General features: G+C 44.2%; 2 protein-coding genes across 3 annotated transcripts in view; both read right to left on the bottom strand.

Annotated features, from left to right (window-relative positions):
• Positions 1 to 2693: 2693 nt before the first annotated feature.
• Positions 2694 to 15136, bottom strand: LOC116375802 (beta-1,3-galactosyltransferase 2). Its single transcript, XM_031833309.1, has 4 exons — positions 14862 to 15136; positions 6369 to 6879; positions 5990 to 6196; positions 2694 to 5609 (listed from the first exon to the last, which is right to left on the bottom strand). Exons 1-4 carry the CDS (start codon positions 14891 to 14893, stop codon positions 5211 to 5213), a joined length of 1149 nt encoding a protein of 382 aa, XP_031689169.1. The 5' UTR covers positions 14894 to 15136; the 3' UTR covers positions 2694 to 5210.
• A 350-nt stretch (positions 15137 to 15486) lies between these two features.
• Positions 15487 to 27897, bottom strand: part of LOC109883003 (zinc finger protein GLIS2-like) — a 49172-nt gene continuing 36761 nt past the window's right edge. For both annotated transcript variants that reach the window (XM_031833301.1, XM_031833306.1), the window contains 6 exons: positions 24792 to 24965; positions 24049 to 24242; positions 22401 to 22586; positions 21434 to 21567; positions 20048 to 20166; positions 15487 to 18935 (listed from right to left, as the gene is read on the bottom strand). In XM_031833301.1, coding sequence (XP_031689161.1) covers positions 18208 to 18935; positions 20048 to 20166; positions 21434 to 21567; positions 22401 to 22586; positions 24049 to 24242; positions 24792 to 24960 — 1530 coding nt within the window. In that variant the 5' untranslated portion in view covers positions 24961 to 24965 and the 3' untranslated portion in view covers positions 15487 to 18207. The remainder of the gene's footprint in view (positions 18936 to 20047; positions 20167 to 21433; positions 21568 to 22400; positions 22587 to 24048; positions 24243 to 24791; positions 24966 to 27897) is intronic.

Below are 27897 nucleotides of genomic sequence, written 5' to 3'. Positions count from 1 at the left end.
AGTAGAATAGCCTTACTGAAGAGCTCAGTGACTTTCAACGTGGCACTGTCATAGGATGCTACCTTTCCAACAAGTCAACTGTAAGTGCTGTTATTGTGACCATCTGGCAGTCCGACGGATGAATCTGGGATTGGCAGACGCCAGGAGAACGCTACCTGCCCCCATGCATAGTGCCAACTGTAAAGATTGATTGGAACGCAGACTGCGAGCCAAGCCTAATCACCCAACATCAGTCCCCAACCTCTAATGCTCTTGTGGCTGAATGGAAGCAAGTCCCCACAGGAATGTTCCAAGATCTATTGGAAAGCCTTCCCATAAGAGTGTATAGTCTGTTATATCAGCAAAGGAGGGACCAACTCTAATGCCCATGATTTTGGAATGAGATGTTCGACTAGCAGGTGTCCACATACTTTTGGTAATGTAGTGTATCTAACAAAGTGGTTAGCTTTGTAGTTACATAACTAGCTAACTGGCTTGACTGTTAATGAACTTCTGTTTGTACCACTGCACGGTAAAGCAATGCACGAGTTGAAAATATTGAACGCATGCGGTACATAGAACGCACCGCAGCCTAGTGCAGCATCTCCAACTCATTGCTGCTCCATTGACAATGAATGACTTCCGCTGGAAAGCAATCTGGTGGACATGAGGCTTGAGGCCAGGGTGTATTCATTACGGAAACCGTTTACCATTTAGTGAACAAACGGAACGAAACAGGGAGGGACCTACCAGAATTTGTCCAATAGAAACTATTGTTTGCGTTTTTAAAATTTAATTTGGCGTAAACGGTAATCATCTGTGTAATGATTGCACTCTTGGGGCGGCAGGGTAGCCTAGTGGTTAGAGCATTGGACCGGAAGGTTGCAAGTTCAAACACCCGAGCTGACAAGGTTCACATCTGTCGTTCTGCCCCTGAACAGGCAGTTAACCCACTGTTTCTAGGCCGCCATTGAAAATAAGAATTTGTTCTTGACTTGCCTAGTTATATAAGGGTAAAATTAAAAAAATTAAAACCCGCTGAATATTGCCGCGTTCACGGAACTAGGAAACTCAGAAAAGTCTGACTTGCTGATTAGTTTAACGCGGCACGTTAGCAAGTATTTGTTAGCAAGTCTGAAATGTCCGAGTTTCTTAGTTCCAACTAGCACTTGAACGCAGCATTAGTTATAGGTGGTCTGGTTTGTTATGACCTAACAGTACCAGATAGAGAGGTCTGACAGACCTAGGGTGCGCTCCACAGCTGTCTAGGCAACCACTGGTTGCAAGCCACGTCAACGACTGACAAATTGCTATAACATATGTGGTTAGCTAGTGAGGGTAGGCAACAACATCTCCACCCCGCTGATCCTCAACACTAGGGCCCCACAAGGGTGCGTTCTGAGCCCTCTCCTGTACTCCCTGTTCACCCACGACTGCGTGGCCACGCACGCCTCCAACTCAATCATCAAGTTTGCGGACGACACAACAGTGGTAGGCTTGATTACCAACAACGACGAGACGGCCTACAGGGAGGAGGTGAGGGCCCTCGGAGTGTGGTGTCAGGAAAATAACCTCACACTCACGGCTTGTCACCAAAAGCACTCACAAACTTCTACAGATGCACAATCGAGAGCATCCTGGCGGGCTGTATCACCGCCTGGTACGGCAACTGCTCCGCCCACAACCGTAAGGCTCTCATCAGATCATCAAGGACAACAACCACCCGAGCCACTGCCTGTTCACCCCGCTATCATCCAGAAGGCGAGGTCAGTACAGGTGCATCAAAGCTGGGACCGAGAGACTGAAAAACAGCTTCTATCTCAAGGCCATCAGACTGTTAAACAGCCACCACTAACATTGAGTGGCTGCTGCCAACACACTGACTCAACTCCAGCCACTTTAATAATGGGAATTGATGGGAAATGATGTAAAATATATCACTAGCCACTTTAAACAATGCTACCTAATATAATGTTTACATACCCTACATTATTAATCTCATATGTATACGTATATACTGTACTCTATATCATCTACTGCATCCTTATGTAATACATGTATCACTTGCCACTTTAACTATGCCACTTTGTTTACATACTCATCTCAAATGTATATACTGTACTCGATACCATCTACTGTATCTTGCCTATGCCGCTCTGTACCATCACTTATTCATATATCTTTATGTACATATTCTTTATCCCCCTACACTTGTGTGTATAAGACAGTAGTTTTGGAATTGTTAGTTAGCTTACTTGTTGGTTATTACTACATTGTCGGAACTAGAAGCACAAGCATTTCGCTACACTCGCATTAACATCTGCAAACCATGTATATGTGACAAATAAAATGTGATTTGATTTGATTAGCTGATACTTAAATTACCTATGTAGTCATTGTAAGATCTGCCAGGCTGATCTGGCAGAAATGAGGTCTTATACTGGCTGCCTGCCTACCGGCCTGCCTGACGGCCTGCCTGACGAGTTGAATGACTCAGCAATGGCATTTGTTTCCTCTTCCTCGTTTTCTCTCACCACAAGCACTTACTGTGTTCCAAATGACACCCTATTCCCTATATAGTGCCTTATTTTTGTCCAGAGCCCTATGGGTAGTAGTACACTATATATGAAATAGGGTGCCATAGGGGATGTACTCACTTTCCTTCCATCAGGTAGTTTATTTGGTAGGACAAGAGAAACCAACACATGAGAACAGAGTATTAAGTACCCTTTATTGTCAACATTTCGACAGAGCCTTTCTTCTATGAGACAAATCTCTGATAGTTAAACCTTCTCTCTTTTTTTTTTAAAGATCCCTGTTGTCAACTGCAATGCATTCACCATGTCAATGATTATGATAGTAATAATAAAAATAATTTATTGAACTTTTATTGTGCTTTTCATAACATAAATAATCTCAAAGAACTTTAAATGTATGACATCATCATTGTTCATATTGTCACAACGATGATGTCCTTAACAAAGAACACAGACACACATGCCATGTCATATTCATAGCACAGGTGGCTGGTTGCACCTAAATCGGGGAGGACAGGCTCATATGGCTGGAACGGAATAAACGGAATGGTATCAAACTCATTTTTTGCATGTGGTTGATACAATTCCCTTCATTCCAGCCATTATTATGAGCCATCCTCCCCTCACAAGCTTCCTGTGATTCATAGCTTTCCAGGGCTGCAGCCTTCTGCATTTACCTTCCTAATGTCATTACTCATATCATCTTATTTTGTTACACCAGTCATCAGACATTGAGAATAATGATGGACTCCTCCTTTCATTGTGGAAGTTGACAACAAAACAGAACTCCTTTCGTTGACAATGGAACAGAACAGAACTCCTTTCATTGTGGAAGTTGAGAACAGAACAGAACTCCTTTCGTTGACAATGGAACAGAACAGAACTCCTTTCATTGTGGAAGTTGAGAACAGAACAGAACTCCTTTCATTGTGGAAGTTGAGAACAGAACAGAACTCCTTTCGTTGACAACGGAACAGAACAGAACTCCTTTCGTTGACAATGGAACAGAACAGAACTCCTTTCGTTGAAAATGGAACACACCTTATTCTTGTCCAGGTTTTAGTCAACTGTTCTGCAAATAAATTAATTGTGCAATATGTACATAGAAGTCAAACAGCATTTGATCAATGTCATGCTAAGCAAACAGGATGAGAGAAGCTTTGTGTAACATAATGTGTGACTTAATATACCGATACCGATATAAAAAGAGGCTTTGTTGAACAATATATGTAACTTAATTATTCATGTAGATGTCGCTGAATTGAAAAGGAACTCACCCAGTAAAATAAATATCTTATGCTGTTAAATATTTGATACTGTTATATCGGTCTACTTGGTTTGGGCAAGGTCTAGGCCTACGGGCTACTGTTAATTCACTAAGCAAATACATCTTGACAAAACCATTTTTTTTATGTACAGAATAATCTTCCTTTCAATTGTTTTTGAGAGTTAGAGACTGAATCATTCATAATGGATGGCTTTTGGTTCTCACCAGTGTTTCTTACAGGTTACCCAACTGGTTTCTAGAACACCGTCTCCCGAATGGTGTCACAACACAATTGAATTTGGCAGACAGATGATCATGTAACACAGAGACAAATCTTGTGTGGGCAGAGACAAATCTTGTGTGAACAGAGACTAATCTTGTGTGAACAGAGACTAATCTTGTGTGAACAGAGACTAATCTTGTGTGAACAGAGACTAATCTTGTGTGAACAGAGACTAATCTTGTGTGAACAGAGACTAATCTTGTGTGAACAGAGACTAATCTTGTGTGAACAGAGACAAATCTTGTGTGAGTTTTGGCCTGTGAAAGTGTTAATCTATCACAAGAGACTAGACAGATGCTGATCCCATCCTCCTATCTGTCTGGATTTGTTTGGATTCCTGAGATTCGGGATCACAAAATCACAAAAGATCCCTTTGCAAAGTATGTTCCACCATTGTAAATTAAGACTTTGAAAGTAAGATATCACATTCCGACAGTCATTACAAGTTCAGAACTACTCAATGACCTAACTTCATCATCCCGACCAGCCCCACCACCACCCATCTTTATTTCCTACCCTACCCAATGTCATTATGGGTAATTGAGTCCTAACAAGGTGCCCCAGGTGCCAGTGGGTGCTTATATTTGTCCTGGTTCACACATCTAAAAGTGTGTTTTATACACGATTGAATTTTATTTAATTTTTTTGCATATCTCAACTCCCCCCAAGAATGGGGTTACAGCCAAGGTCAGTCATTATCAACATTGAAGAAATTAGGGTTAAGTGCCTTGCTCAAGGGCACATCGACAGATATGTTTCACCTTGTCTGTTAGGGGATTTGAACTAGCAACCTTTCAGTTACTGGCACAACACTAGCCACTCAGCTACCTGCCCCTCGGACACTGATAGAGTCCCTGAAACTTAGTACTAGTACCAGAGTCAATGTCCACGTGGAAATTGAATAAGCGTAACATAAAAATTCCCATCAGAAACGGTCTGTTTAAGCTAGAGATATCTGTTTTATTCCATGGGCTGCATCTCAATCCACCACATGCGCAAATGTCAGCCTTCCCCATCTGAGGTGGAAGGTGGCAGAGCTACAGCAGTGTTTCTTTCATCGCTATATACAGGTATATATATCTGTTTGGCTACCTAAAGACTTACACTCGACCATTAGGATGAAAAATACCAAATGGACACTAGATCAGTGACAGGGTGAACCAGGTGTCTTCTTCAGGTCCATCCAATATTCCACTATCTGGGACGAGCTGCTCAAAATATAGGTGATGACTTTGGAAAATTCACAGCGATTGTACTTGCCGAGATAGGCCTTCCATTGCCAAGGATCTGGTGAGTTTGTGGGCGAGAGGCCCAGTTTCTTCATACAGGCGCCAACATAGGCGTCTTCTATATTAAAAAGCTTGATGTCCTTGGATACCGCCACGAACCTCTCCGGCAGGTCGTTGGAGAACACGTATCCCATACCAAGTGTGTAGGTCGGGTATCGGTCGTCGGCTAACATCTCCACCGGAACATACCATTTGGAGTTGGGGTTCCGGATGACCGGGCGATCCCACATCAGCATCCCCGTCAGGTAGTTCACCTTGGGAATTAGGGAAGGAATTTAATCTTTGTATAGAATTATTAAAGATTTAGAAGGTGAAAAAAAAAGAATAAACTTAGTAAGTCAGACAGACAGACAGACGTTAGTCAGACAGACAGACAGACGTTAGTCAGACAGACAGACAGACGTTAGTCAGACAGACAGACAGACAGACAGACAGACAGACAGACAGACAGACAGACAGACAGACAGACAGACAGACAGACAGACAGACAGACAGACAGACAGACAGACAGACAGACAGACAGACAGACAGACAGACAGACAGACAGACAGACAGACAGACAGACAGACAGAGTAATAAAGCTGTCCCCTAAAGAGGTGGAGGTTGGGTTAAATAAAATAAAAATAAAGTTAACCTTGGGGACGTCCGGTCTCAGCAACATAGTCATCAGGTTCTCTACGTTGAGGAACATGTCTGAGTCGATCTTCATGGCGTAGGTGGCATTGGTGCAGTGGGTGGCCAGCCAGTCCATAATCACCATGGTCTTAATGGTGAGGTTGAGGTAAGAGTCCAGGAAGTTGCTCTGGAGTAGATCATGATGCACTTGGCTCTCCTGGTTCACCTTCAAATCAAAGTCAAGAGTCAAGACAAAGTCGAGTCAAAGTCAAAGTTAGGTCAGCTCAAGTCACAATCAAATCAAAATCAAATCAAACTCTATTTAAATATTAACAACCCCAACACACTTAAAAAAAATAAACACAACACTAAAAAAAGCTAAAACAATCAAGACCAACCTTCTCCTGCAGCTCCTGGGCAACTGGTCCTCCAGGAAGTCCTAGCATGAATAGCGTCTGTACCTTCTTCCCCTGCACCAGGGTCTCATTACCCCACGTCCTGCGGATGGCGTCCCTGGCGGCCAGGTTACCGGGCGCCACGGGGACTATCAGCACCAGGAACGGGGTCTGGGTATTACACTTGTCCGGTTCGTCTACGATGAAGTGGTAGTTACGAGGGTAGCCCAAGTGGTTGTGATTGGTTGGTAGCGGACGTATGGTGGTTGAGGGTGGGGCTGGTACTGTGGTTGGGGGAATGGTGGTTGGGGATGGTCCACGGTGGCGGTCGGGGTTGGTCCATCTATGGTAGTATGTGTACAGTGATAGGTTTTTCCACCAGTCTGTCTGGGAGAATCTGTCAGGAAAACCTAAGAGGATGATTACGATGACCGTGGACAGGAAGAGGAGGAAGATGAAACACGGCCGCACCAGAGACCGCAGTGGTCGTACAGGGCTCTCGACCACAACTTGACTAAATGGGAGAAGAAGAAAAGGTTAGATTGGTAGATCAACATGGTCTCATTAGTATGGAAGAGTATTCAAGTGAAGATAAACATTTAATAAACGGAGATGGGTGGTGGTTTCTGATGATTTCGAGAATGAAGTGTCAATATTTCGAGAATAAAATTAAAATGTAGTTTCGAGAATAAAGTCAACATTTTGGGAATTAAGTCGCAGTTATATTCATATTTATATTTATATAGGGGATGTGGTTAACTGCAAGCCTCCCTGGCTCCCTGTTGCTGTGCGCGTATACTACCTGAGTTACATGACCTGGTGAAACTATACTTTAGAATTGGCTTTAGTAACAACGGAATCCTTTCTCCTTTAGCACATCATAATAATAGTATAAGTATTAGGACCGGAGGAACAACAGAAGTCCGTGTGGTTACATACAGTACATAGGTAGAGAGTGGGTTGGGTGTGTGTATGCAAGTGTGCGTGTGTGTGACACACAAAACGATATCGCCAAGGCAATACCATTCTACCGAACGGCCATGGTGCGTTTCCAGACGCGAAGAGGTGCGTCAGTCCAGGTCATGTTGCGTTGCCAGACACGAAGAGGTGCATGCATCAGTCCAGGTCATGGTGCCCTTCAAATTCGCTATAAAGTTGTCCTCAATCCCCTGCATATGCCAACACCATTCATACTATACTTTAGAGAATAACAGCTTGGCCAGCAGCCTATATGTTGAAACGAAAGGTTAATTTACACATTTGTGAGCAATGGCATGAATGTTATATGTAAACTACACTTTAAATGATATAGCCTCATAGGCCTAGGTTTATTATCTTGTGAATGTAGGTCACGGATTGTGGGGGAAAGGATTGCGGGTCCCTGTAAGGAAGCACCGATGGAAACCCTAGGCTACCATCTGACCATGTCAGATCAGTGATTATTTCTTTATAGCATATAGCCTATCATCGTCTAATAGGCTTATATTTAGATCAATGATTATTTTAAGAAAGGGAGAATCCATTCCTTGAATATATTCAAACAGTGCCTCAGATTAGCTGGTTTGCGCGTGCAGGAGTGGGCAAAGAGGTGCATCTCGTCCTACAGACACTTGGTGTAAACCCCTTCTTCATGGTTTATGCCTCCCGCAGCCGTTGGATAGGCCTATAATTTACTTTCACTAGCCCACATTAACGCACGATTAGCCTACAGGCCTACAGGCTAGGGTACTCAATCGAGTGGGCCGCTATAGGTTTATAATGGACTGCAAAATAGCAGTGTTGTAGCTCATTTAGAGAGCAGCTTGTTACAAGGATAGTTGCCATACTACTGTTACTACTGTTAGTCAAGCACAAAGGTCGCTTTAACAGTTGCCATTAAGCACCGAATTTTTGCAAAGTTTTTGCCTAGGCTACGCAGCAGAACGTCGAAGCAAATTCTGAGGGCATACGGACAGGGACTCAGATCACAGTTGTCTTTGCATTCAGTGACAGTGCCAAGATCGTGATTTTGTGCGTGCGAGTGATTGATAAGCATTAGTGCGCAGTGACGCCTCTTTGAAAGAGTGTATTAGATCATTCGATTGGTGGCCATTTGTTTGTTTTGCACAAAACTTTTTACCGCCCACACAAACACACACACACACCTGCAAACACACACAACCCGCCCGTCTCCACACGGACTTGGATGAAATATCTCATCCATGTCCGTGTGGTTCCTCCTTCTGGAAACACTCAATCTGTGGCACAACCTCTTCCAGGTCTTAATAGTTATTAATCATCTGGTTATTATGTGGTCAAAGAGCAAGGATTTCCTTGTTACTAAAGCCCGTTCTAAAGTATCGTTTCACCAGTCATCTAACTCAGGCATTTCAACAGTGGCGCATACAGCAACAGGGAGCCAGGGAGGCATGCAATTAATAACCCAATACATACTTTCATTTTGAAATATAACCACGCCTTGATGCTCGAAGATTGCCACTTTATTCTACAAAAATTGCAATTTTATTCTCAAAAGATTGCCACTTTATTCTACAAAGATTGCCACTCTATTCTGGAAAGATTGCCACTCTATTCTCGAAAGATTGCCACTCTATTCTCGAAAGATTGCCACTGTATTCTCGAAAGATTGCCACTTTATTCTCGAAATTGTGTTTAGACTTTATTCAAAAAAATAATAATTTCAACTTTATTCTCAATGTATTTCAAGTTTTAAAGTACTATCCGTGAAAAACAATTCAAAGTACCCCCCCCCCCCCCCATCACCATTAAAAAATCATGTTTTACTACAGAGGGTAGGTCGTGCGTCCGGCCCAGTACATCACTGGGGCAGAGCTCCCTGCCACCCAGGACCTCTATTTCAGGCGGTGACAGAGGAAGGCCCTAAAAATTGTCAAAGACAACTGAGTACTATTCTGTTAAAATAGACTGTTCTCTCTGCTACCGCACTGCAAGCGGTATCGATGCACCAAGTCTGAAACCAAAGGACCCTGAAAGCTTCTACCCCCAAGCCATAAGACTGCTACACACACAACTCAACTGTCTCTACCTACAGTGTGTATCTCACTACAAGGACTTGGATGAAATACACTACATGACCAGAAGTATGTGGACACCTGCTCCTCAAACATCTCATTCCAAAATCATGGGCATTAATATGGAGTTGGTCCACCCTTTGCTGCTATAACATTCTCCACTCTTCTGGGAAGGCACAGAATCATATAGAATGTCACTGTATGCTGTAGCATTACAATTTCCCTTCACTGGAACTAAGGGGCCTAGCCCGAACCATGAAAAACAGCCCCAGACCAATATTCCTCATCCACCAAACTTGACAGTTGGCACTATGCATTGGGGCAGGTAGTGGTCTCCTGGCATCCACCAAACCCAGATTCATCCGTCGGACTGCCAGATGGTGAAGCGTGATTCATCACTCCGCCAATGACAGCGAGCTTTATACAACTCCAGCCGATGCTTGGCATTGTGCATGGTGATCTTAGACTTGTGTGCGGTGGCTCGGCCATGAAAACCCATTTCATGAAGCTCACTACGAACAGTTATTGTGCTGATGTTGCTTCCAGAGACAGTTTGGAACTCGGTAGTGTGTGTTGCAACTGAAGACAGATGATTTTTACCCACTACGCGCTTCAGCACTCTGCGGTCCCGTTCTGTAAGCTTGTGTGGCCTACCACTTCGTGGCAGAGCCGTTGTTGCTCCTAGACTTTTACATTTGACGATAACAGCACTTACAGTTGACCAGGGCAGCTCTACCAGGGCCGGAATTTGACGAACTGACATGTTGAAAAGGTAGCATCCTATGACGCTGCCACCTTGAAAGCCACTGAGCCCTTGAGTATGAGCCATTCTACTGACAATGTTTGTCTATGGAGATTGCATGGCGGGGTGCTACATTTTTTTTACACCTGTCAGCAACGGATGTAGCTAAAAATAGCCCAAATCCATTAATTTGATGGAGTGTCCACAAACTTGTGGCCATGTAGTGTAGTTAACCAAATAGCTACCCAGACTATCTGCATGGACGCTTTTAGCACTAACTCGTTTGACTCTTCAAATACACTGCTGCTACTGTTTATTATCTATCCTGTTGCCTAGTCACTTTATCCAATATGTACATATCTAAATGACCTCGTACACCCGGTACATCGACTTGGTACTGGTACCCTGTGTATATAGCCATGTTATTACCTCGTACCCCTGCACATCGACTTGGTACTGTGTACACAGCCAAGTTATCGTTACTCATTTTGTATTTATTCCTGATGTTATTATAATTTGTATAATTTCAAAAATCTGCATTATTGGGAAGGGCCATAAGTAATCAATTAATTGTTAGTCTACACCTGTTGTTTACGAAGCATTGATTTGATAGTCTTCCGTACGTTAGATCCTGTCAAAATAGTGATATATAAATGTCTCATCTGTCATTCATAAAACTATATTTGCTTAGGTTGCTTGGCCCTACCATTCCTTAGACTATAGCTGCTCTTCTAGAGCAGTGATTCCCAACCCTGTTCCTCCAGTTCCCCAACAGTACACATTTTTATTGTAAGCCTGGAAAATCACACCTGATTCAACTTGTCAACTAATCATCAAACCCTCAATGAGTTGAATGAGGCGTGTCTGTCCAGGGCTACAATGAAAATGTGTTCTGGAGAGGGTACTGGAGGACTAGGGTTGGGAAACACTGTTTTAGAGGATGGGTTAGGCATAAATATTTTTGCATGTCCTTGACTCCTGTCCTCTTGCCACGCCTCGTTCTCAAAAGCCATTGGTGGAGAAAGTCAGAGGGGCGTGACCCTCTACAGTGTTGAATAAAAATGTAGTTAGTGGTCGAGATGTTTCGATTATGCATTGAGGGAAATTGCGCGTTAATAAATAGTTGATATCCTGTATGCCTTCCCACCTATCTGTTTCCTACCTATCTGTTTCCCACCTATCTGTTTCCCACCTATCATTTTCCCACCCATCTGTTTCCTACCTATCTGTTTCCCACCTATCTGTTTCCCACCTATCTGTTTCCTACCTATCTGTTTCCCACCTATTTGTTTCCCACCTATCTGTTTCCTACCTATCTGTTTCCCACCTATCTGTTTCCCACCTATCTGTTTCCCACCTATCAGTTTCCCACCTATCATTTTCCCACCCATCTGTTTCCTACCTATCTGTTTCCCACCTATCTGTTTCCTACCTATCTGTTTCCCACCTATCTGTTTCCCACCTATCTGTTTCCCACCTATCTGTTTCCTACCTATCTGTTTCCCACCTATCTGTTTCCCACCTATCTGTTTCCTACCTATCTGTTTCCCACCTATCTGTTTCCCACCTATCTGTTTCCTACCTATCTGTTTCCCACCTATCTGTTTCCCACCTATCTGTTTCCCACCTATCTGTTTCCCACCTATCTGTTTCCCACCTATCTGTTTCCTACCTATCTGTTTCCCACCTATCTGTTTCCCACCTATCTGTTTCCCACCTATCTGTTTCCCACCTATCTGTTTCCTACCTATCTGTTTCCCACCTATCTGTTTCCCACCTATCTGTTTCCTACCTATCTGTTTCCTACCTATCTGTTTCCTACCTATCTGTTTCCCACCTATAGCCCGCGAAAGTCAGCATGTATAGAATGCAATAATTTACTAATATTTGCTATATTCTAATAATTGTCATGTCAAATAAAATAAAATATTATTGGTCACATACACATATTTAGCAGATGTTGTTGCGGGTGTAGAGAAATGCTTGTGTTCCTAGCTCTAACAATTCACAACAATACACACAAATCTAAAAGTAAAAGAGTGGAATTAAGAAATACGTCAAAATTAGGACGAGCAATGTTGGACTGGCATTGACTAGAATACAGTAGAATATAATACAGTATATACATATGAAATGAGTAAAGCAATGTAAACATTATTATTAATGTGACTAGTGTCATGATGTGTGTTTTGTCCGATATATATATATATATATAGGCCATTATTGTGAATAATAATTTGTTCTTAACTGACTTGACTAGTTAAATAAAATTTAAATATTTAAAAAACAAGTGACCAGTGGTTCTATGTCTATGTATATGGGGCAGCAGGTACCGCCAGGCACCGCCAGGCACCGCCACGTACGTGCCATGGTGAAACCTCCACTCTTGTAGATCTGAAATAATTGGATGGTGAAACTTGCCACCAGCCAACCAGAAAAGCAAGGAAAACAACATTCTTGAAAGTCAGGACAATCATTGTCCTGCAAAGAAACATGACTTTTAGAGTTGAAAAATAATCAATTGTTGCAATAAAGAAAGTTAGACAAAAGAAAATCCCACTGCTGTGGAACGGATAACAATGTTGTCAGGCTTTAGAAAGTGTTTTCTATGTCTGCCACAGTGGAGGCTGCTGAGGGGAGGATGGCTGAGGGGAGGATGGCTGAGGGGAGGATGGCTCATAATGAGGGCTGGAGCAGAGCCAATGGAATGGCATCTAACTGTGTGTTTGATGCTATTCTACTTATTCCGCTCCAGGTATTACCACGAGCCTGTCCTCCCCAATTAAGGTGCCACCAACCTCCTGTGATATGCCATCTGCCATGTCGCAATGATTTTTTTTAGCAACATTGCTTTCGTCGAATTAACCTGGTCAATGGAAACCTGCCTACAGTCAGGGAATGAAAAAGGGGGAAACCCAGCGCACATATAGGTATAGATTATTGACGTCGCCTACTGTTAGACCAAAACAGTCATTCGTATCTATCTACAGGGAAGTAAATTCAAATGTATTCCGTCTTTAGTTTTCACCTAACAGGGCTTCATCAGTGTCATAAGGGGAACTGTGTTCATATCTGATCAGTTAAAAGAGAAGCATGCTTTCACTGTGAAGGAGATATGATCTATGTTGGGTTTCTATTTACGCACGATCCTTTCCAGTCAGTTTACTTAAAAGGTTGTTTGCTGTCGACACTCAAAATAAAACATGTATTGGTCAGAAAATCAAAAAATACTGTATTTACATTTAACTCAAAGTTAAACTACTCTTGGGGTATATTTTGTCTACGCTATACGTTATTTTACCGTAGTCTTCTACTTGACTCGGAAACGGTACCCCTTGTATATAGCGTCATTATTGTCATTATGTATCTTTTTTTCAAACTTTAGTTTATTTAGTAAATATTTTCTTAACTCTATTTTCTTACAACTGCATTGTTGGTTAAGGGCTTGTCAGTAAGCCTTTCACGGTAAGGTCTACTACACCTGTTGTATTTGGCGCATGTGACAAATAACGATTGATTTGATTTCATTTGGACTTATTTGCATATTTTTTGCTTCTTTGAAGTGACTGACCATGTCACTGTCAAAGCACTTAGTGACAACTACTGCTGTAAAAATAGCTTTATAAATACAATCTGGACAAAGATACCATCTTTAATACACTGTACGGCTAATTTAATGTATTTCAATAAGTACATAATAAGTATATAAAATTAAGTATATACCTGCACATATTCCACATCATTACATACATTCTTCAGCTATGTATTCTTCTCCTTTTAGGGTCATTTTCTCAGAGAACGCCAAACATTCTATTTATGACTAGGGCCAATAGAAATGGCCTGATGTCAACATATTCTATGTAAATGTTACCCTATTCAAATCTATGGCTTAGGTTCTACAGTAGACACTGTGTCTGTCTATCTAAAGTTACAAACATGTAAATACATACAGAAGTATGATCTAGTTAGTAACTGGTTACTTTAAATCACTCTTATTTTACAGCCAATGTAAAAATGGCTTTATAGATAAATGGGATTGATTGAGTAAGCAATGAGAAGCGCACATATATGATCCTCTTACCTTTTGTACCTACCATGTACATACAATTTGGGACATTTACTGTAAAACTGGACCCTATTGGCTAGAAGTAACGTGTATTTGATCTAGTTAGTAACTGGTTACTGTAAAGCACTGTAAAACTGGACCCTATTGGCTAGAAGTAACGTGTAGTTGATCTAGTTAGTAACTGGTTACTGTAAAGCACTGTAAAACTGGACCCTATTGGCTAGAAGTAACGTGTAGTTGATCTAGTTAGTAACTGGTTACTGTAAAGCACTGTAAAACTGGACCCTATTGGCTAGAAGTAACGTGTAGTTGATCTAGTTAGTAACTGGTTACTGTAAAGCACTGTAAAACTGGACCCTATTGGCTAGAAGTAACGTGTAGTTGATCTAGTTAGTAACTGGTTACTGTAAAGCACTGTAAAACTGGACCCTATTGGCTAGAAGTAACGTGTAGTTGATCTAGTTAGTAACTGGTTACTGTAAAGCACTGTAAAACTGGACCCTATTGGCTAGAAGTAACGTGTAGTTGATCTAGTTAGTAACTGGTTACTGTAAAGCACTGTAAAACTGGACCCTATTGTCTAGCGCTGGTTGATTGTACATCAGTTAGTTTATCCTGAGAAGAGCAGAGAGATGTCATTGGCTGTGCTTGCTTACCGTTTACATCCATTTCCTCCTTGTTTCTCCATGAGTGCAGACAGTTCCCCTCCTCAGAGAGACCATGGATCCTTGTGGCAGTGACTGGTGAAGAAGAGAACACCCCTCCTGTGTGTGTGTACGACCAACCCAGGACAATCCCAGCACGTCCCTCCCCTGTGTTTCAGCTCTATCCAATAGAACACACTCCAGGTGGGCTCTGAGCCTCACACGTTAATGTGTCTATGCTGGAGTTGGTGTAGCTTCACAGGTGTTCTGTAGCCTACAGGGAAGGGTGAGTGTGTGACAGGGGAAGGGCAGAGGAGGAGGGGAGGGCAGGAGGAGAGATGAGGAAACAAGTGTGTGTGGGAGGTGGGGAGTTGTCTGTGTGTTGTGTGTGTGTGTCTGTGTGTGCGTGTGTGTGTGTGTGCGTGTGCATGTGTGTGAGAGCGCCTGCTTCGGTGTTGTAAAGTGTTATGGTTTTGTTGACTTTGGATGTTGTCAGGCTACAAGGGGAAACATATCTTTATTTCTTACACTGATTGCAGACAGTAGGCCTAATCACACACACACACACACGGCATAACACCCTACTTGCCTTACAACCCAGGAGAGTTGATGAACACACACACAGGTGACACAACAATGCCACTTCATTTGTTTATCTTTGTTTATTGACGTCACGTCTTCGTCATTAAGGACACATTCCGTTTAACAGTCCTCGTAAAAAAACAGAAAGCACACAATGCTATGATGTCACCAATCACACCTTCTGTCGTCTCTAAACAGTCAGTCATGTAAAGCGTTGACCCTTTGGAACAAATACCTACATGTACCTGTACTTCATTGAATGTGCTGTGTGTATTTTCAGTACATTTCACTTATGATACATACCAGGCACTTGGAAACATTAAAAACATACATCATAATAATTGCAAATCTTAATGTGCAAACGAGGATAAGAAATGATATCAGATGCTGGCCTGCAATAGGGAGGCCATAGTGTCATGTTAACCCTTTGTGCATATGTAGACTTCATATGTACATTCACCTCTGTCCTATTTGTACTTTCTGTGTTACCTCAATATGGGACGCTGAAGTCTCGGGTTTTTCCCAATCAATCTTACAGTTCTTGGTTTGTAACTACATTTAAATTCAACTGACATGGTCGAGTTGCACGTTGTTACATTGTACTGACAACAACGACTAAGTATTATTTTGAGTGATTTGTCTGTGAATAAATACAAATCATGAAGCTATTATAAGTACTACACAGGTATGTACACACTTCTGTTTACATTGTGGGTCTACTTATCTAATCAATAAAACCTGGATCAAATAGAAATCCCTAACTTGGCCAATAATACGGGATGCCAAGTAAGTTGTGCAGATCAAATACCAATCCCCACCTTTGAGTTGGATAAGCTATTAGCAAATAATACTTTTACGAGGTTTGTCGGCTTTATTGAGAAATGTCTGTCGCACAAAGGGTTAATACGTCATCGTTGGGTTTGTAGATCCTGACATAGGATCCTTGTCTTTGTATGCGCCCCAAATGGCAACCTGTTCCCTATGTAGTGCACTACTTTTTTATATTTTTTATACCAGGGCTCTGGTCAAAAGTAGCGCACTACATAGGGAATAGGGTGCCATTTGGGACACATCCATTGTCACCAAGTGACAAAATAAGCTAGAGAGAGGAACAACTTCAACATTCAACAGAAATGTCTCAACCAGAAAGACAAATAAAACTGGTTTTACTTGTTTGCAGAAGTGATGAAAAGACACAGAGATGTCGTAGCTATGCAAACCGTTCCACTCATTACCTTGTAACTTCCGGAGCCTATTCCCTACAGAAGATTTTAAAGGCTGTTTGCTGTTGGGACCACACCAGATTTGATCCATTTGTAGGGTAAAAACATACAAGATATAGGTTATTTTAAGCTTAATTCATTCAACGTTATTGAATTTGATCGTCAGTCATAAAGCATGAGGTATGCGACTGAAATGGCACACTATTCCCTTTACAGTGCACTACCTTTTAGGGAACACTATACAGGGATAGGGTGTCATTTCAGATGCAGCCTAGGTGTGTGAAGCCACTGCAGGTCAAGTAGGTTGGTTGAGGGGAGAGGAAGGTGCGGTTCATTGTCAGCGAAACATCATAGCCTTTCTTAGCCAAACCACACCTCTGTCATCCTGGCAACCAACCTTACAACTATGCAGGTGGCAGTCACATGACAATGGAACTAAATACCACATTCTTAGCTCAGAGGACCCTAGGGTAACCGGGTAACATGAGTGAAGGCTACCCCTAGCCCTGCCTGTGTAAAATATATATATATAACAAAGGCAAATCCTAAACTTCCAGTTACATTTTAACTTAGTCTCCCATTGTCATCAATGTTTGACTAAAGTGAAAGTTAGAATCCACCCCATAGAAGCATGTAGAATGTAGTTTGACATGCTTTAACAAGACTGTGTTTTCTCTGTAGTGTGTGTACCACAGATTTCCACTGACTACCTTGTAACCTTGGGAGCCTATTCCCTACAGGGGATTTTAAAGGCTGTTTGTTGTTGTGAGTCTAGAGACTGAGTAGAGGGGGAGGAAGGACAATATAGTTGGCCCTAGACACTGATCTAAGGTCAGTTTCACATTTTCTAATGGTTAAGGATGGTACGCTGACCCAAGATCTGTGGCTACAGACAACGTCCACACAGAACAATTCAGTTCTGATGTGAGGCTAGAAAGATTAGACAAAATGTACCTGACTCTCTACCTCCCCCTGGTGGCCATAATAGTTAAAGACACTGATATAAAACCCACTGTTATAGTGACTATCCAGACTAACAGTAGCTGTTATCGGTTATAGTCCATAGGGTCTGTGCTGCATACAAATGGTGACTAACAAAACACACAGGAGCATATTACCACAATTCTCTCAATAACTGCTGCTTCTTCTTTACATCATAATGGTGATGACATAAATCCAACTGTGTTGTCACACAAATCATTTGGGAATGTCAATTAGGGATGTCCATTGGGAAAAGTCCATTGAAAAAGTCCATAGGGAATGTTTGAGGTACATTTCCATAGTTTTCTTGTTGTTTTCTTCAGCCTGCTGTTACTGTTTTGTGTTGAAATGATCAGAGTTTTTTTATGTCTGAAAAGGAGAATTACCTTTGACCCCCACACAGCTTTTATAAAGCACCTAACCCTCCCCCTCCACACACACCAACTTTCAGCTCTGAGGCATCGTTTAGGCAGAAACACACACACAGAAACTCACACACACACCCTGTCCCTTAATCGTAGCAACAGGCGTGTGAGCACGTGTCCCAAGCTGAGCACACACATACCCTGGCCCTAGCTGACAACAGCTGGTTTGAGCACCAGTGCCCCAGGTGATTGAATCACCACCCAGGAGGGGTGGTCCCGCCCCGCCCCTGTCCCTCCGTACCCTCCCGCAGACAAATTCAATACCTCATCCTCCCTCTCCTCTTCACATCTGTCCTCCTCCTCCCCCTCCCTCCTGCTCTCCCCTCTCCCTAGCCGCCCCAGACCCATGGAAGCCAACCCAAACACGGATGCAGTCGAGAGTCCAAACGGGAGCAGGGAGGAATCACACCAACCCAATCCCCCACCTCCACTACCTAGTGAGAACAAGGAGGCTCCAGGGTGACCTAGTCTGCTGAGATCCAGGGGGCCACACATGGCCGAGAGAGGCAGCGAGGCCCCTAGATGGTGGCCCCCTAGGAGAGAAGCCATGGCGGCCCCTCCTGGGATGATAATATGGGCCCCGCCGACATAGCCCATCTCTGAGACCCCTCCACCGTTACCCCCGTGGAGACCACCCCCCTTGAGGAACACCCCGAGCCCGGCTGAGGAGGCCTGTTCCTGGGTCGCGACGAAGTGTCCGTGGGCCTTGATGTGTTTGCGGAGGGAGCTGGGGTCAGTGTAGCGTTTAAGGCAGCCAGCCATCTTGCAGTAGTAGGGCTTGTCCACGTAGTGGGTGCGCGTGTGCTTGAAGCGGTCGCTGGAGTTGGAGTAGCGCTTGCTGCAGCCCTCGTACGGACAGATGTACGGCTTCTCTCCTGGGAGAGGGAATGAGGAGAGAAGGATGGATGTGAATTGTCTTGTCAACTGACAGATCTTCAGATTTTGGAATGCATATGGTATTAGCATTTCTTCTTGGACAGGCATGCCAGAAAAGCATCTTTAAATGCCGGTGTGTGTGCAACATGTCTGCATGCCTTTAATCTGACCCGAAGTACCCTACAACCACAATAAAAAACACTGCGAGAGGTTCTGACATAAGAGCACAGCGGACTCTTACCCCCGCGGTTTCCTAACCCCGCGAGACAGCCTTTAGAGGGGAAATAAACTGCTGTTCTTTAAGCAAACATAATCAAACTGACCTGTGTGTGTACTGATCTGTGTGTGTACTGACCTGTGTGTGTACTGATCTGTGTGTGTACTGATCTGTGTGTGTACTGATCTGTGTGTGTACTGATCTGTGTGTGTACTGATCTGTGTGTGTACTGATCTGTGTGTGTGCTGACCTGTGTGTGTACTGACCTGTGTGTGTACTGATCTGTGTGTGTACTGACCTGTGTGTGTACTGACCTGTGTGTGTACTGATCTGTGTGTGTACTGACCTGTGTGTGTACTGACCTGTGTGTGTACTGACCTGTGTGTGTACTGATCTGTGTGTGTACTGACCTGTGTGTGTACTGATCTGTGTGTGTACTGACCTGTGTGTGTACTGACCTGTGTGTGTACTGACCTGTGTGTGTACTGATCTGTGTGTGTACTGATCTGTGTGTGTACTGACCTGTGTGTGTACTGACCTGTGTGTGTACTGACCTGTGTGTGTACTGACCTGTGTGTGTGTACTGACCTATGTGTGTACTGACCTGTGTGTGTACTGAGCTGTGTGTGTACTGACCTGTGTGTGTACTGATCTGTGTGTGTACTGACCTGTGTGTGTACTGACCTGTGTGTGTACTGACCTGTGTGTGTACTGACCTGTGTGTGTACTGATCTGTGTGTGTACTGATCTGTGTGTGTACTGACCTGTGTGTGTACTGACCTGTGTGTGTACTGACCTGTGTGTGTACTGATCTGTGTGTGTACTGATCTGTGTGTGTACTGACCTGTGTGTGTACTGACCTGTGTGTGTACTGACCTGTGTGTGTGTACTGACCTGTGTGTGAGCGTGTGTGTATCTTGAGGTTCTCCAGGCGAGAAAAGCTCTTGTTGCAGGTGGGACAGTGGTGAGGCTTCTCATTGGTGTGAGTCCTGATGTGGATCAACATCTTGTACCTGGGGGGGGATCACACACACACACACACACACACACACACACACACACACACACACACACACACACACACACACACATACACATACACATACACACACACACACACACACACACAGAGTGAATAAAGCTTTACACACATATATACAGTGGGGAGAACAAGTATTTGATACACTGCCGATTTTGCAGGTTTTCCTACTTACAAAGCATTTAGAGGTCTGTAATTTTTATCATAGGTACACTTCAACTGTGAGAGATGGATTTTTTGGATTGGACTGCTGAGGACTGGGGTAAAGTGCTTTTCTCTGATAAATCCCCTTTCCGGTTGTTTGGGGCATACAGAAAAAATCAGCTACCATCAGTCCTGTGTCATGCCAACAGTAAAGCATCCTGAGACCATTCATGTGTGGGGTTGCTTCTCAGCCAAGAGAGTGGGCTCACTCACAACACAGCCATGAATAAAGAATGGTACCAACACATTCTTCGAGAGCAACTTCTCCCAACCATCCAGGAACAGTTGTGATGAACAATGCCTTTTCCATCATGATGGAGCACCTTGCCATAAGACAAAAATTATAACTAAGTGGCTCAGGGAACAAAACATCAATATTTTGTGTCCTTGGCCAGGAAACTCCCCAGACCTTGATCCCATTGAGAACTTGTGGTCAATCCTCAAGAGGTGGGTGGACAAACAAAAACTCATAAATTCTGACAAACTCCAAGCATTGATTATGCAAGAATGGGCTGCCATCAGTCAGGATGTGGCCAGAAGTTAATTGACAGCATGCCAGGGCGGATTGCAGAGGTCTTGAAAAAGAAGGGTCAACATTGCAAATATTGACTTTGCATCAACTTCATGTAATTGTCAATAAAAGCCCTTGACACATATGAAATGCTTGTAATTATACTTCAGTATTATATAGTAACATCTGACAAAAATATCTAAAGACACTGAAGCAGCAGACTTTGTGGAAATCAATATTTGTGTCATTCTCAAAACTTTTGGTCACGACTGTACACGGATTGAAGTGGATTTAACAGGTGACATCAATGAGGGATCATAGCTTTCACCGGGATTCACCTGGTCAGTCTGTCATGGAAAGAGCAGGTGTTCCTAATGTTTGGTACACTCAGTGTATGTCTTTATAGTAATATGTTTAAAAAGAGTCAGAATATGTTTTATCCATTTTTAAATCTGATTAGGGGCACCTTCATATCTGAAGATCAGAGACCCTCATACCTATACGCTGAAGAATAAGCCCCTCCTACCTGGCGTTGAATCCCCTCCCGTTGCGGGCACAGCCCTCCCAGTGGCAGCAGTACCCAGAATCCTTTTCAGGTTTGACATGGTAGTCATTGATGTGATCCACCAGGTCCTGTAACGAGTCAAACAGCAGGTGGCACTAGAGAGCAGAGAGAGAGGGAGGAAGACAGGGATGAGGGAGAGGTAGAGAGAAGGGGAAGGAGAGAGAGCAGAGAGAGAGGGAAGAAGAGAGGGATGAGGGAGATGTAGAGAGAAGGGGAAGGAGAGAGAGCAGAGAGAGGGAGGAAGAGAGGGATGAGGGAGAGGTAGAGAGAAGGGGAAGGAGAGAGAGCAGAGAGAGAGGGAAGAAGAGAGGGATGAGGGAGAGGTAGAGAGAAAGAGAAGGAGAGAGGGAGGAAGAGAGGGATGAGGGAGAGGTAGTGAGAAAGGGAAGGAGGGAGAGCAGAGAGAGGGAGGAAGAGAGGGATGAGGGAGAGGTAGTGAGAAAGGGAAGGAGGGAGAGCAGAGAGAGGGAGGAAGAGAGGGATGAGGGAGAGGTAGAGAGAAAGGGAAGGAGAGAGAGCAGAGAGAGGGAGGAAGAGAGGGATGAGGGAGAGGTAGAGAGAAAGGGAGAGCAAGAGGGAGAATGGGGAAAGAGTCCATTTAGACTAGAGCATTTCAGGTAAGTGAACTGGAGCTGAGCATATGATACATGTATATGCTGTATATGAAAAGTCATACTCATACTTCCACACATTTGAAGTACATGCTGACAGTTATCGCAGTGCAATTCAGATAGTAATGTGTTCTGAATCGATGGATGGATGTACATTTGTCGGGAACATTATGAGTATGTGAGTACAAAGGAAATACAGGTATAAACAGTAAACTGTTGCGAAGAGTTTTGCAACGTTACGATTCTGAATGCATCCCCGGGTACTCTAGCCCATCCACACACACACCCCCTCTCCTGTCCACCGGTCAATCACATACCTTCATCCAATGGCAGGCCAGCTGCTCGTCCGATGAGGGATCGGGTGACGCCCGCTTCTCCCCGGGCTGACCAATGAACATGGAGGAGGGCAGGTTGAACCCGCCCCCTGTGGTCCCGATTGGCAGGAAGATCTGGAAGCCCTGCGGAGAAGCACCGCCTTCCAGGTAACGAGGGAGAGCTGCTTCCTGAGAGAGAGAGAGCGAGAGAGAGAGAGAGAGAGAGGGAGAGAGAGAGAGAGAATGATGATGAGAGTGTGTCAACTAAGGGCACAGTCCGTCTGCCTGCCTGCCTGCCTGCCTGTCTGTCTGCCCATCTGTCTGCCTCTCTGTCCTCCCATCTGTCTGCCCGTCTGTCTGCCTGCCTCTCTGTCATCCCATCTGTCTGCCTGCCTGCCTGTCTCTCTGTCCATTTGTCTGCCTCTGTCTGTCTGTCCATCCATCTGTCTGCCCACCTGTCTGTCTGTTTGCCCATCTGTCTGTCTGTCTGTTTGTCTGTCTGTCTGTCTGTCTGTCTGTCTGTCTGTCTGTCTGTCTGTCTGTCTGTCTGTCTGTCTGTCTGTCTGTCTGTCTGTCTGTCTGTCTGTCTGTCTGTCTGTCTGTCTGTCTGTCTGTCTGCCCATCTGTCTGTCTGTCTGTCTGTCTGTCTGTCTGTCTGTCTGTCTGTCTGTCTGTCTGTCTGTCTGTCCGTCTTTTACCCCTCCAGCCCTGTTTTAAATCTGATTAAGTGAGAACCACAGTATGCCTGTGTGCAGACAGCGTGCTGGCAAATTAGATTCACTACAGATTTAATTCACTTCTGTCCACTATGTGTGGAGTGTATTCACTAATCAACTATCCCACATTCTGACCGGACTGCCTGCCACACGTAGACACACACACACACGCACACACACACGCACGCACACACGCACGCACGCACGCACGCACGCACGCACGCACACACACACACACACACACACACACACACACACACACACACACACACACACACACACACACACACACACACACACACACACACTCACACACTCCCTAAGATGAACCTCTATACTAAGAAGCGCTATAGAGAGAACTCTCTTCTCTTCAGACACAAAATAGGTCAGTTATGTGTTAAGTAAAACTGTCCCCATTCAATTTTTTCAAATGTTTCTCCCACCACGGGCTGTATTCACAAAGCGTCTCAGAGTAGGAGTGTTCATCGAGCATCAATTCTGCCTTTTAAATCATAATGGATAAGTTAGAGGCTCCTACTCTGAGTGTCTTTGTGAATACAGGCCCAATTTTATTACATACAAGCTCATCCGGCTGTCACCCCACCCATCATTGCACATTGGTTTGACTCAGAGTAGGATCAAGATGCCCCTACACATACTGACCTAAGATCAGTTTTACGTTATTCCCCTGACTATGTTATGCTTGTATAAGCTGATCCTAGATCTGTAGCTAGGAACCAGTGGAGACTGCTGAGGGGAGGACGGCTCATAATAATGTCTGGAACAGAGTACATGGATTGGCATCAAACACATGGAAACTACGTTTGATGTATTTCATACCATTCCACTTATTGCGCTCCAGTCATTACCATGAGCCCGATCTCCCTAATGAAGGTGCCACCAATCTCCTGTGGCACGCAGACACACTGACTTACCCTGGAGTAGATGGGTGTGGCTGGGCTGCAGCTGGGTGGGTAGTCCAGGGGTGAGGAGGGGGAGGCAGAGGGGGAGGGTGCATGGCGGGAGGAGGGGGAGGGAGAGGGGGAGTGTCGGAAGGAGGGGGAGAGACTCAGGTCCATGGCAGGGGGGGTGCAGGAACCTGCCCTCTCCTGGTGGTACAAGGGGGTACCTGGTGGGGGGAGAGGGGGTGAGGTCAGCATTGGTTAGCAAGGCTATCTTTGGTTAGCGAGGCTATCGTTGGTTAGCGAGGCTGTCGTTAGTTAGCGAGGCTATCGTTGATTAGCGAGGCTGTCGTTGGTTAGCGAGGCTGACGTTGGTTAGCAAGGCTATCATTGGTTAGCGAGGCTATCATTGGTTAGCGAGGCTGTCGTTGGCATAATACTGAGTGTTCAGCTGCAGTCTGCAGTGCCACTCTGCTGTCCATAATGACACACTCACACTCCATAACGACATTTTAAGTGTATACAACAGCGGGTAATGAGAGGAGCATGATGTTGATTTGAGACGTGGTCCATGTCCCAAATGGTACCTTTCCCTACATAGTGTACTACTTTTAACCAGAGCCATATGGGCCAAGTGCACTGTAAAGGGAATACGGTGCCACTTGGGACACAGCATGGACTCACTGGCCGCTAAAACAACTAGAAATGAATAGAGGGATTTATGTGTGTGTGGTGTGGGGTAGTGTATGTGTGAGAGAGAGAGAGTGTGTGTTTACCTGGAGAGGGAGGTGGTGAGAGGTAGGTCATCGGTAGGTTACGTAGCAGACGTTGTCGTGTGGCACTGAGGGGGGCGCAGATGGAGGCCGAACATGCCCTCTTTCCCAACCTGACCCTCCCATTGGCCTGTGGAAGCTTCAGGTCCAGAGGCTCGTCCAATGATACCATGGCAACTATAGTATTCCCACCCACCAGTAGAGAAGGGACAATCATAATGCTCGTTAGTGAAGGCCATAACCAATCAAAGAATAACAAACAATCACATTTCCACTAGTAGGACAGGAGTTTTTCTAACCATCTGACATGACTAGGAACAACTCTGGTCTTTCCTTTAACTATTCCCCAGTCAGATCAGCTGATCAGGAACAACTCTGGTCTTTCCTTTAACTATTCCCCAGTCAGATCAGCTGATCAGGAACAACTCTGGTCTTTCTTTAACTTCCCCAGTCAGATCAGCTGATCAGGAACAACTCTGGTCTTTCTTTAACTTCCTCAGTCAGATCAGCTGATCAGGAACAACTCTGGTCTTTCCTTTAACTATTCCCCAGTCAGATCAGCTGATCAGGAACAACTCTGGTCTTTCTTTAACTTCCCCAGTCAGATCAGCTGATCAGGAACAACTCTGGTCTTTCTTTAACTTCCTCAGTCAGATCAGCTGATCAGGAACAACTCTGGTCTTTCTTTAACTTCCTCAGTCAGATCAGCTGATCAGGAACAACTCTGGTCTTTCTTTAACTATTCCCCAGTCAGATCAGCTGATCAGGAACAACTCTGGTCTTTCCTTTAACTATTCCCCAGTCAGATCAGCTGATCAGGAACAACTCTGGTCTTACCTTTAACTATTCCCCAGTCAGATCAGCTGATCAGGAACAACTCTGGTCTTTCCTTTAACTATTCCCCAGTCAGATCAGCTGATCAGGAACAACTCTGGTCTTTCTTTAACTATTCCCCAGTCAGATCAGCTGATCAGGAACAACTCTGGTCTTTCTTTAACTATTCCCCAGTCAGATCAGCTGATCAGGAACAACTCTGGTCTTTCTTTAACTATTCCCCAGTCAGATCAGCTGATCAGGAACAACTCTGGTCTTTCTTTAACTATTCCCCAGTCAGATCAGCTGATCAGGAACAACTCTGGTCTTTCCTTTAACCTTCCACTTTTCAGGGAAGTTAGGAACAAATATACACAGGCAGTTAGAAAAGCTAAGGCAGCTTTTTCAAACAGAAATTTGCATCCTGTAGTACTAACTCAAAAAAGTTCTGGGACACTGTAAAGTCCATGGAGAATAAGAGCACCTCTTCCCAGCTGCCCACTGCTCTGAGGCTAGGAAACACTGTCACCACCGATAAATCCACTATAATTGAGAATTTCAACAAGCATTTCGCTAAGGCTGGCCATGCTTTCCACCTGGCTACCCCTACCCCGGTCAACTGCCCGGCACCCTCCACAGCAACCTGCCAAAGCCCCCACCATTTCTCCTTCACCCAAATCCAGATAGCTGATGTTCTGAAAGAGCTGCAAAATCTGGACCCATACAAATCAGCCGGGCTAGACAATCTGGACCCTCTAAAATGATCTGCCGAAATTGTTGCAACGCAGGTAAAACTAAATGTATGCTTTTCAATCGATCACTGCCCGCACCCGCTCGCCCGTCCAGCATCACTACTCTGGACGGCTCTGACTTAGAATACGTGGACAACTACAAATACCGAGGTGTCTGGTTAGACTGTAAACTCTCCTTCCAGACTCACATTAAGCATCTCCAATCCAAAATTAAATCTAGAATCGGCTTCCTATATCGCAACAAAGCATCCTTCACTCATGCTGCCAAACATACCCTTGTAAAACTGACCATCCTACCAATCCTCGACTTCGGTGATGTCATCTATAAAATAGCCTCCAACACTCTACTATCACAGTGCCATCTGTTTTGTCACCAAAACCCCATACACTACCCACCATTGCGACCTGTACGCTCTCGTTGTGGTTGGCCCTCGCTTCATACTCGTCGCCAAACCCACTGGCTACAGGTTATCTACAAGTCTCTGCTAGGTAAAGCCCCGCCTTATCTCAGCTCACTGGTCACCATAGCAGCACCCACTTGAAGCATGTGCTCCAGCAGGTATATCTCACTGGTCACCCCCAAAGCCAATTCCTCCTTTGGTCGTATTTCCTTCCAGTTCTCTGCTGCCAATGACTGGAACGAACTGTAAAAATCTCTGAAACTGGAGACTCACATCTCCCTCACTAGCTTTAAGCATCAGCTGTCAGAGCAGATTAACAGATCACTGCACCTGTACATAGCCCATCTGTAAACAGCCCATCTATCTACCTACCTCATCCCCATACTGTATTTATTTATTTATCTTGCTCCTTTGCACCCCAGTATCTCTACTTGCACATTCATCTTCTGCACATCTACCATTCCAGTGTTTAATTGCTATATTGTAATTACTTCGCCACCATGGCCTATTGATTTCCTTAACTTACCTCATTTGCACTCACTGTATATAGACTTTTTGTTTTCTTTTGTTCTACTGTATTATTGACTGTATGTTTTGTTTACTCCATGTGTAACTCTGTGTTGTATGTGTCAAATTGCTACGCTTTATCTTGGCCAGGTCGCAGTTGCAAATGAGAACTTGTTCTCAACTAGCCTACCTGGTTAAATAAAGGTGTTCTCAACTAGCCTACCTGGTTAAATAAAGGTGTTCTCAACTAGCCTACCTGGTTAAATAAAGGTGTTCTCAACTAGCCTACCTGGTTAAATAAAGGTGTTCTCAACTAGCCTACCTGGTTAAATAAAGGTGTTCTCAACTAGCCTACCTGGTTAAATAAAGGTGTTCTCAACTAGCCTACCTGGTTAAATAAAGGTGAAATACAATTTTAAAAATGAAAAACTACTCCCCAGTCAGATCATCTGATCAGGAACAACTCTGTGTCTTCCTAAAACTACTCCCCAGTCAGATCATCTGATCAGGAACAACTCTGTGTCTTCCTAAAACTACTCCCCAGTCAGATCATCTGATCAGGAACAACTCTGTGTCTTCCTAAAACTACTCCCCAGTCAGATCATCTGATCAGGAACAACTCTGTGTCTTCCTAAA

Source organism: Oncorhynchus kisutch, linkage group LG1 (genome assembly GCF_002021735.2).
Source record: "Oncorhynchus kisutch isolate 150728-3 linkage group LG1, Okis_V2, whole genome shotgun sequence".
In the NCBI taxonomy this organism is placed as follows: Eukaryota; Metazoa; Chordata; class Actinopteri; order Salmoniformes; family Salmonidae; genus Oncorhynchus; species Oncorhynchus kisutch.
This window is presented reverse-complemented; position numbering and strand designations above follow the sequence as displayed.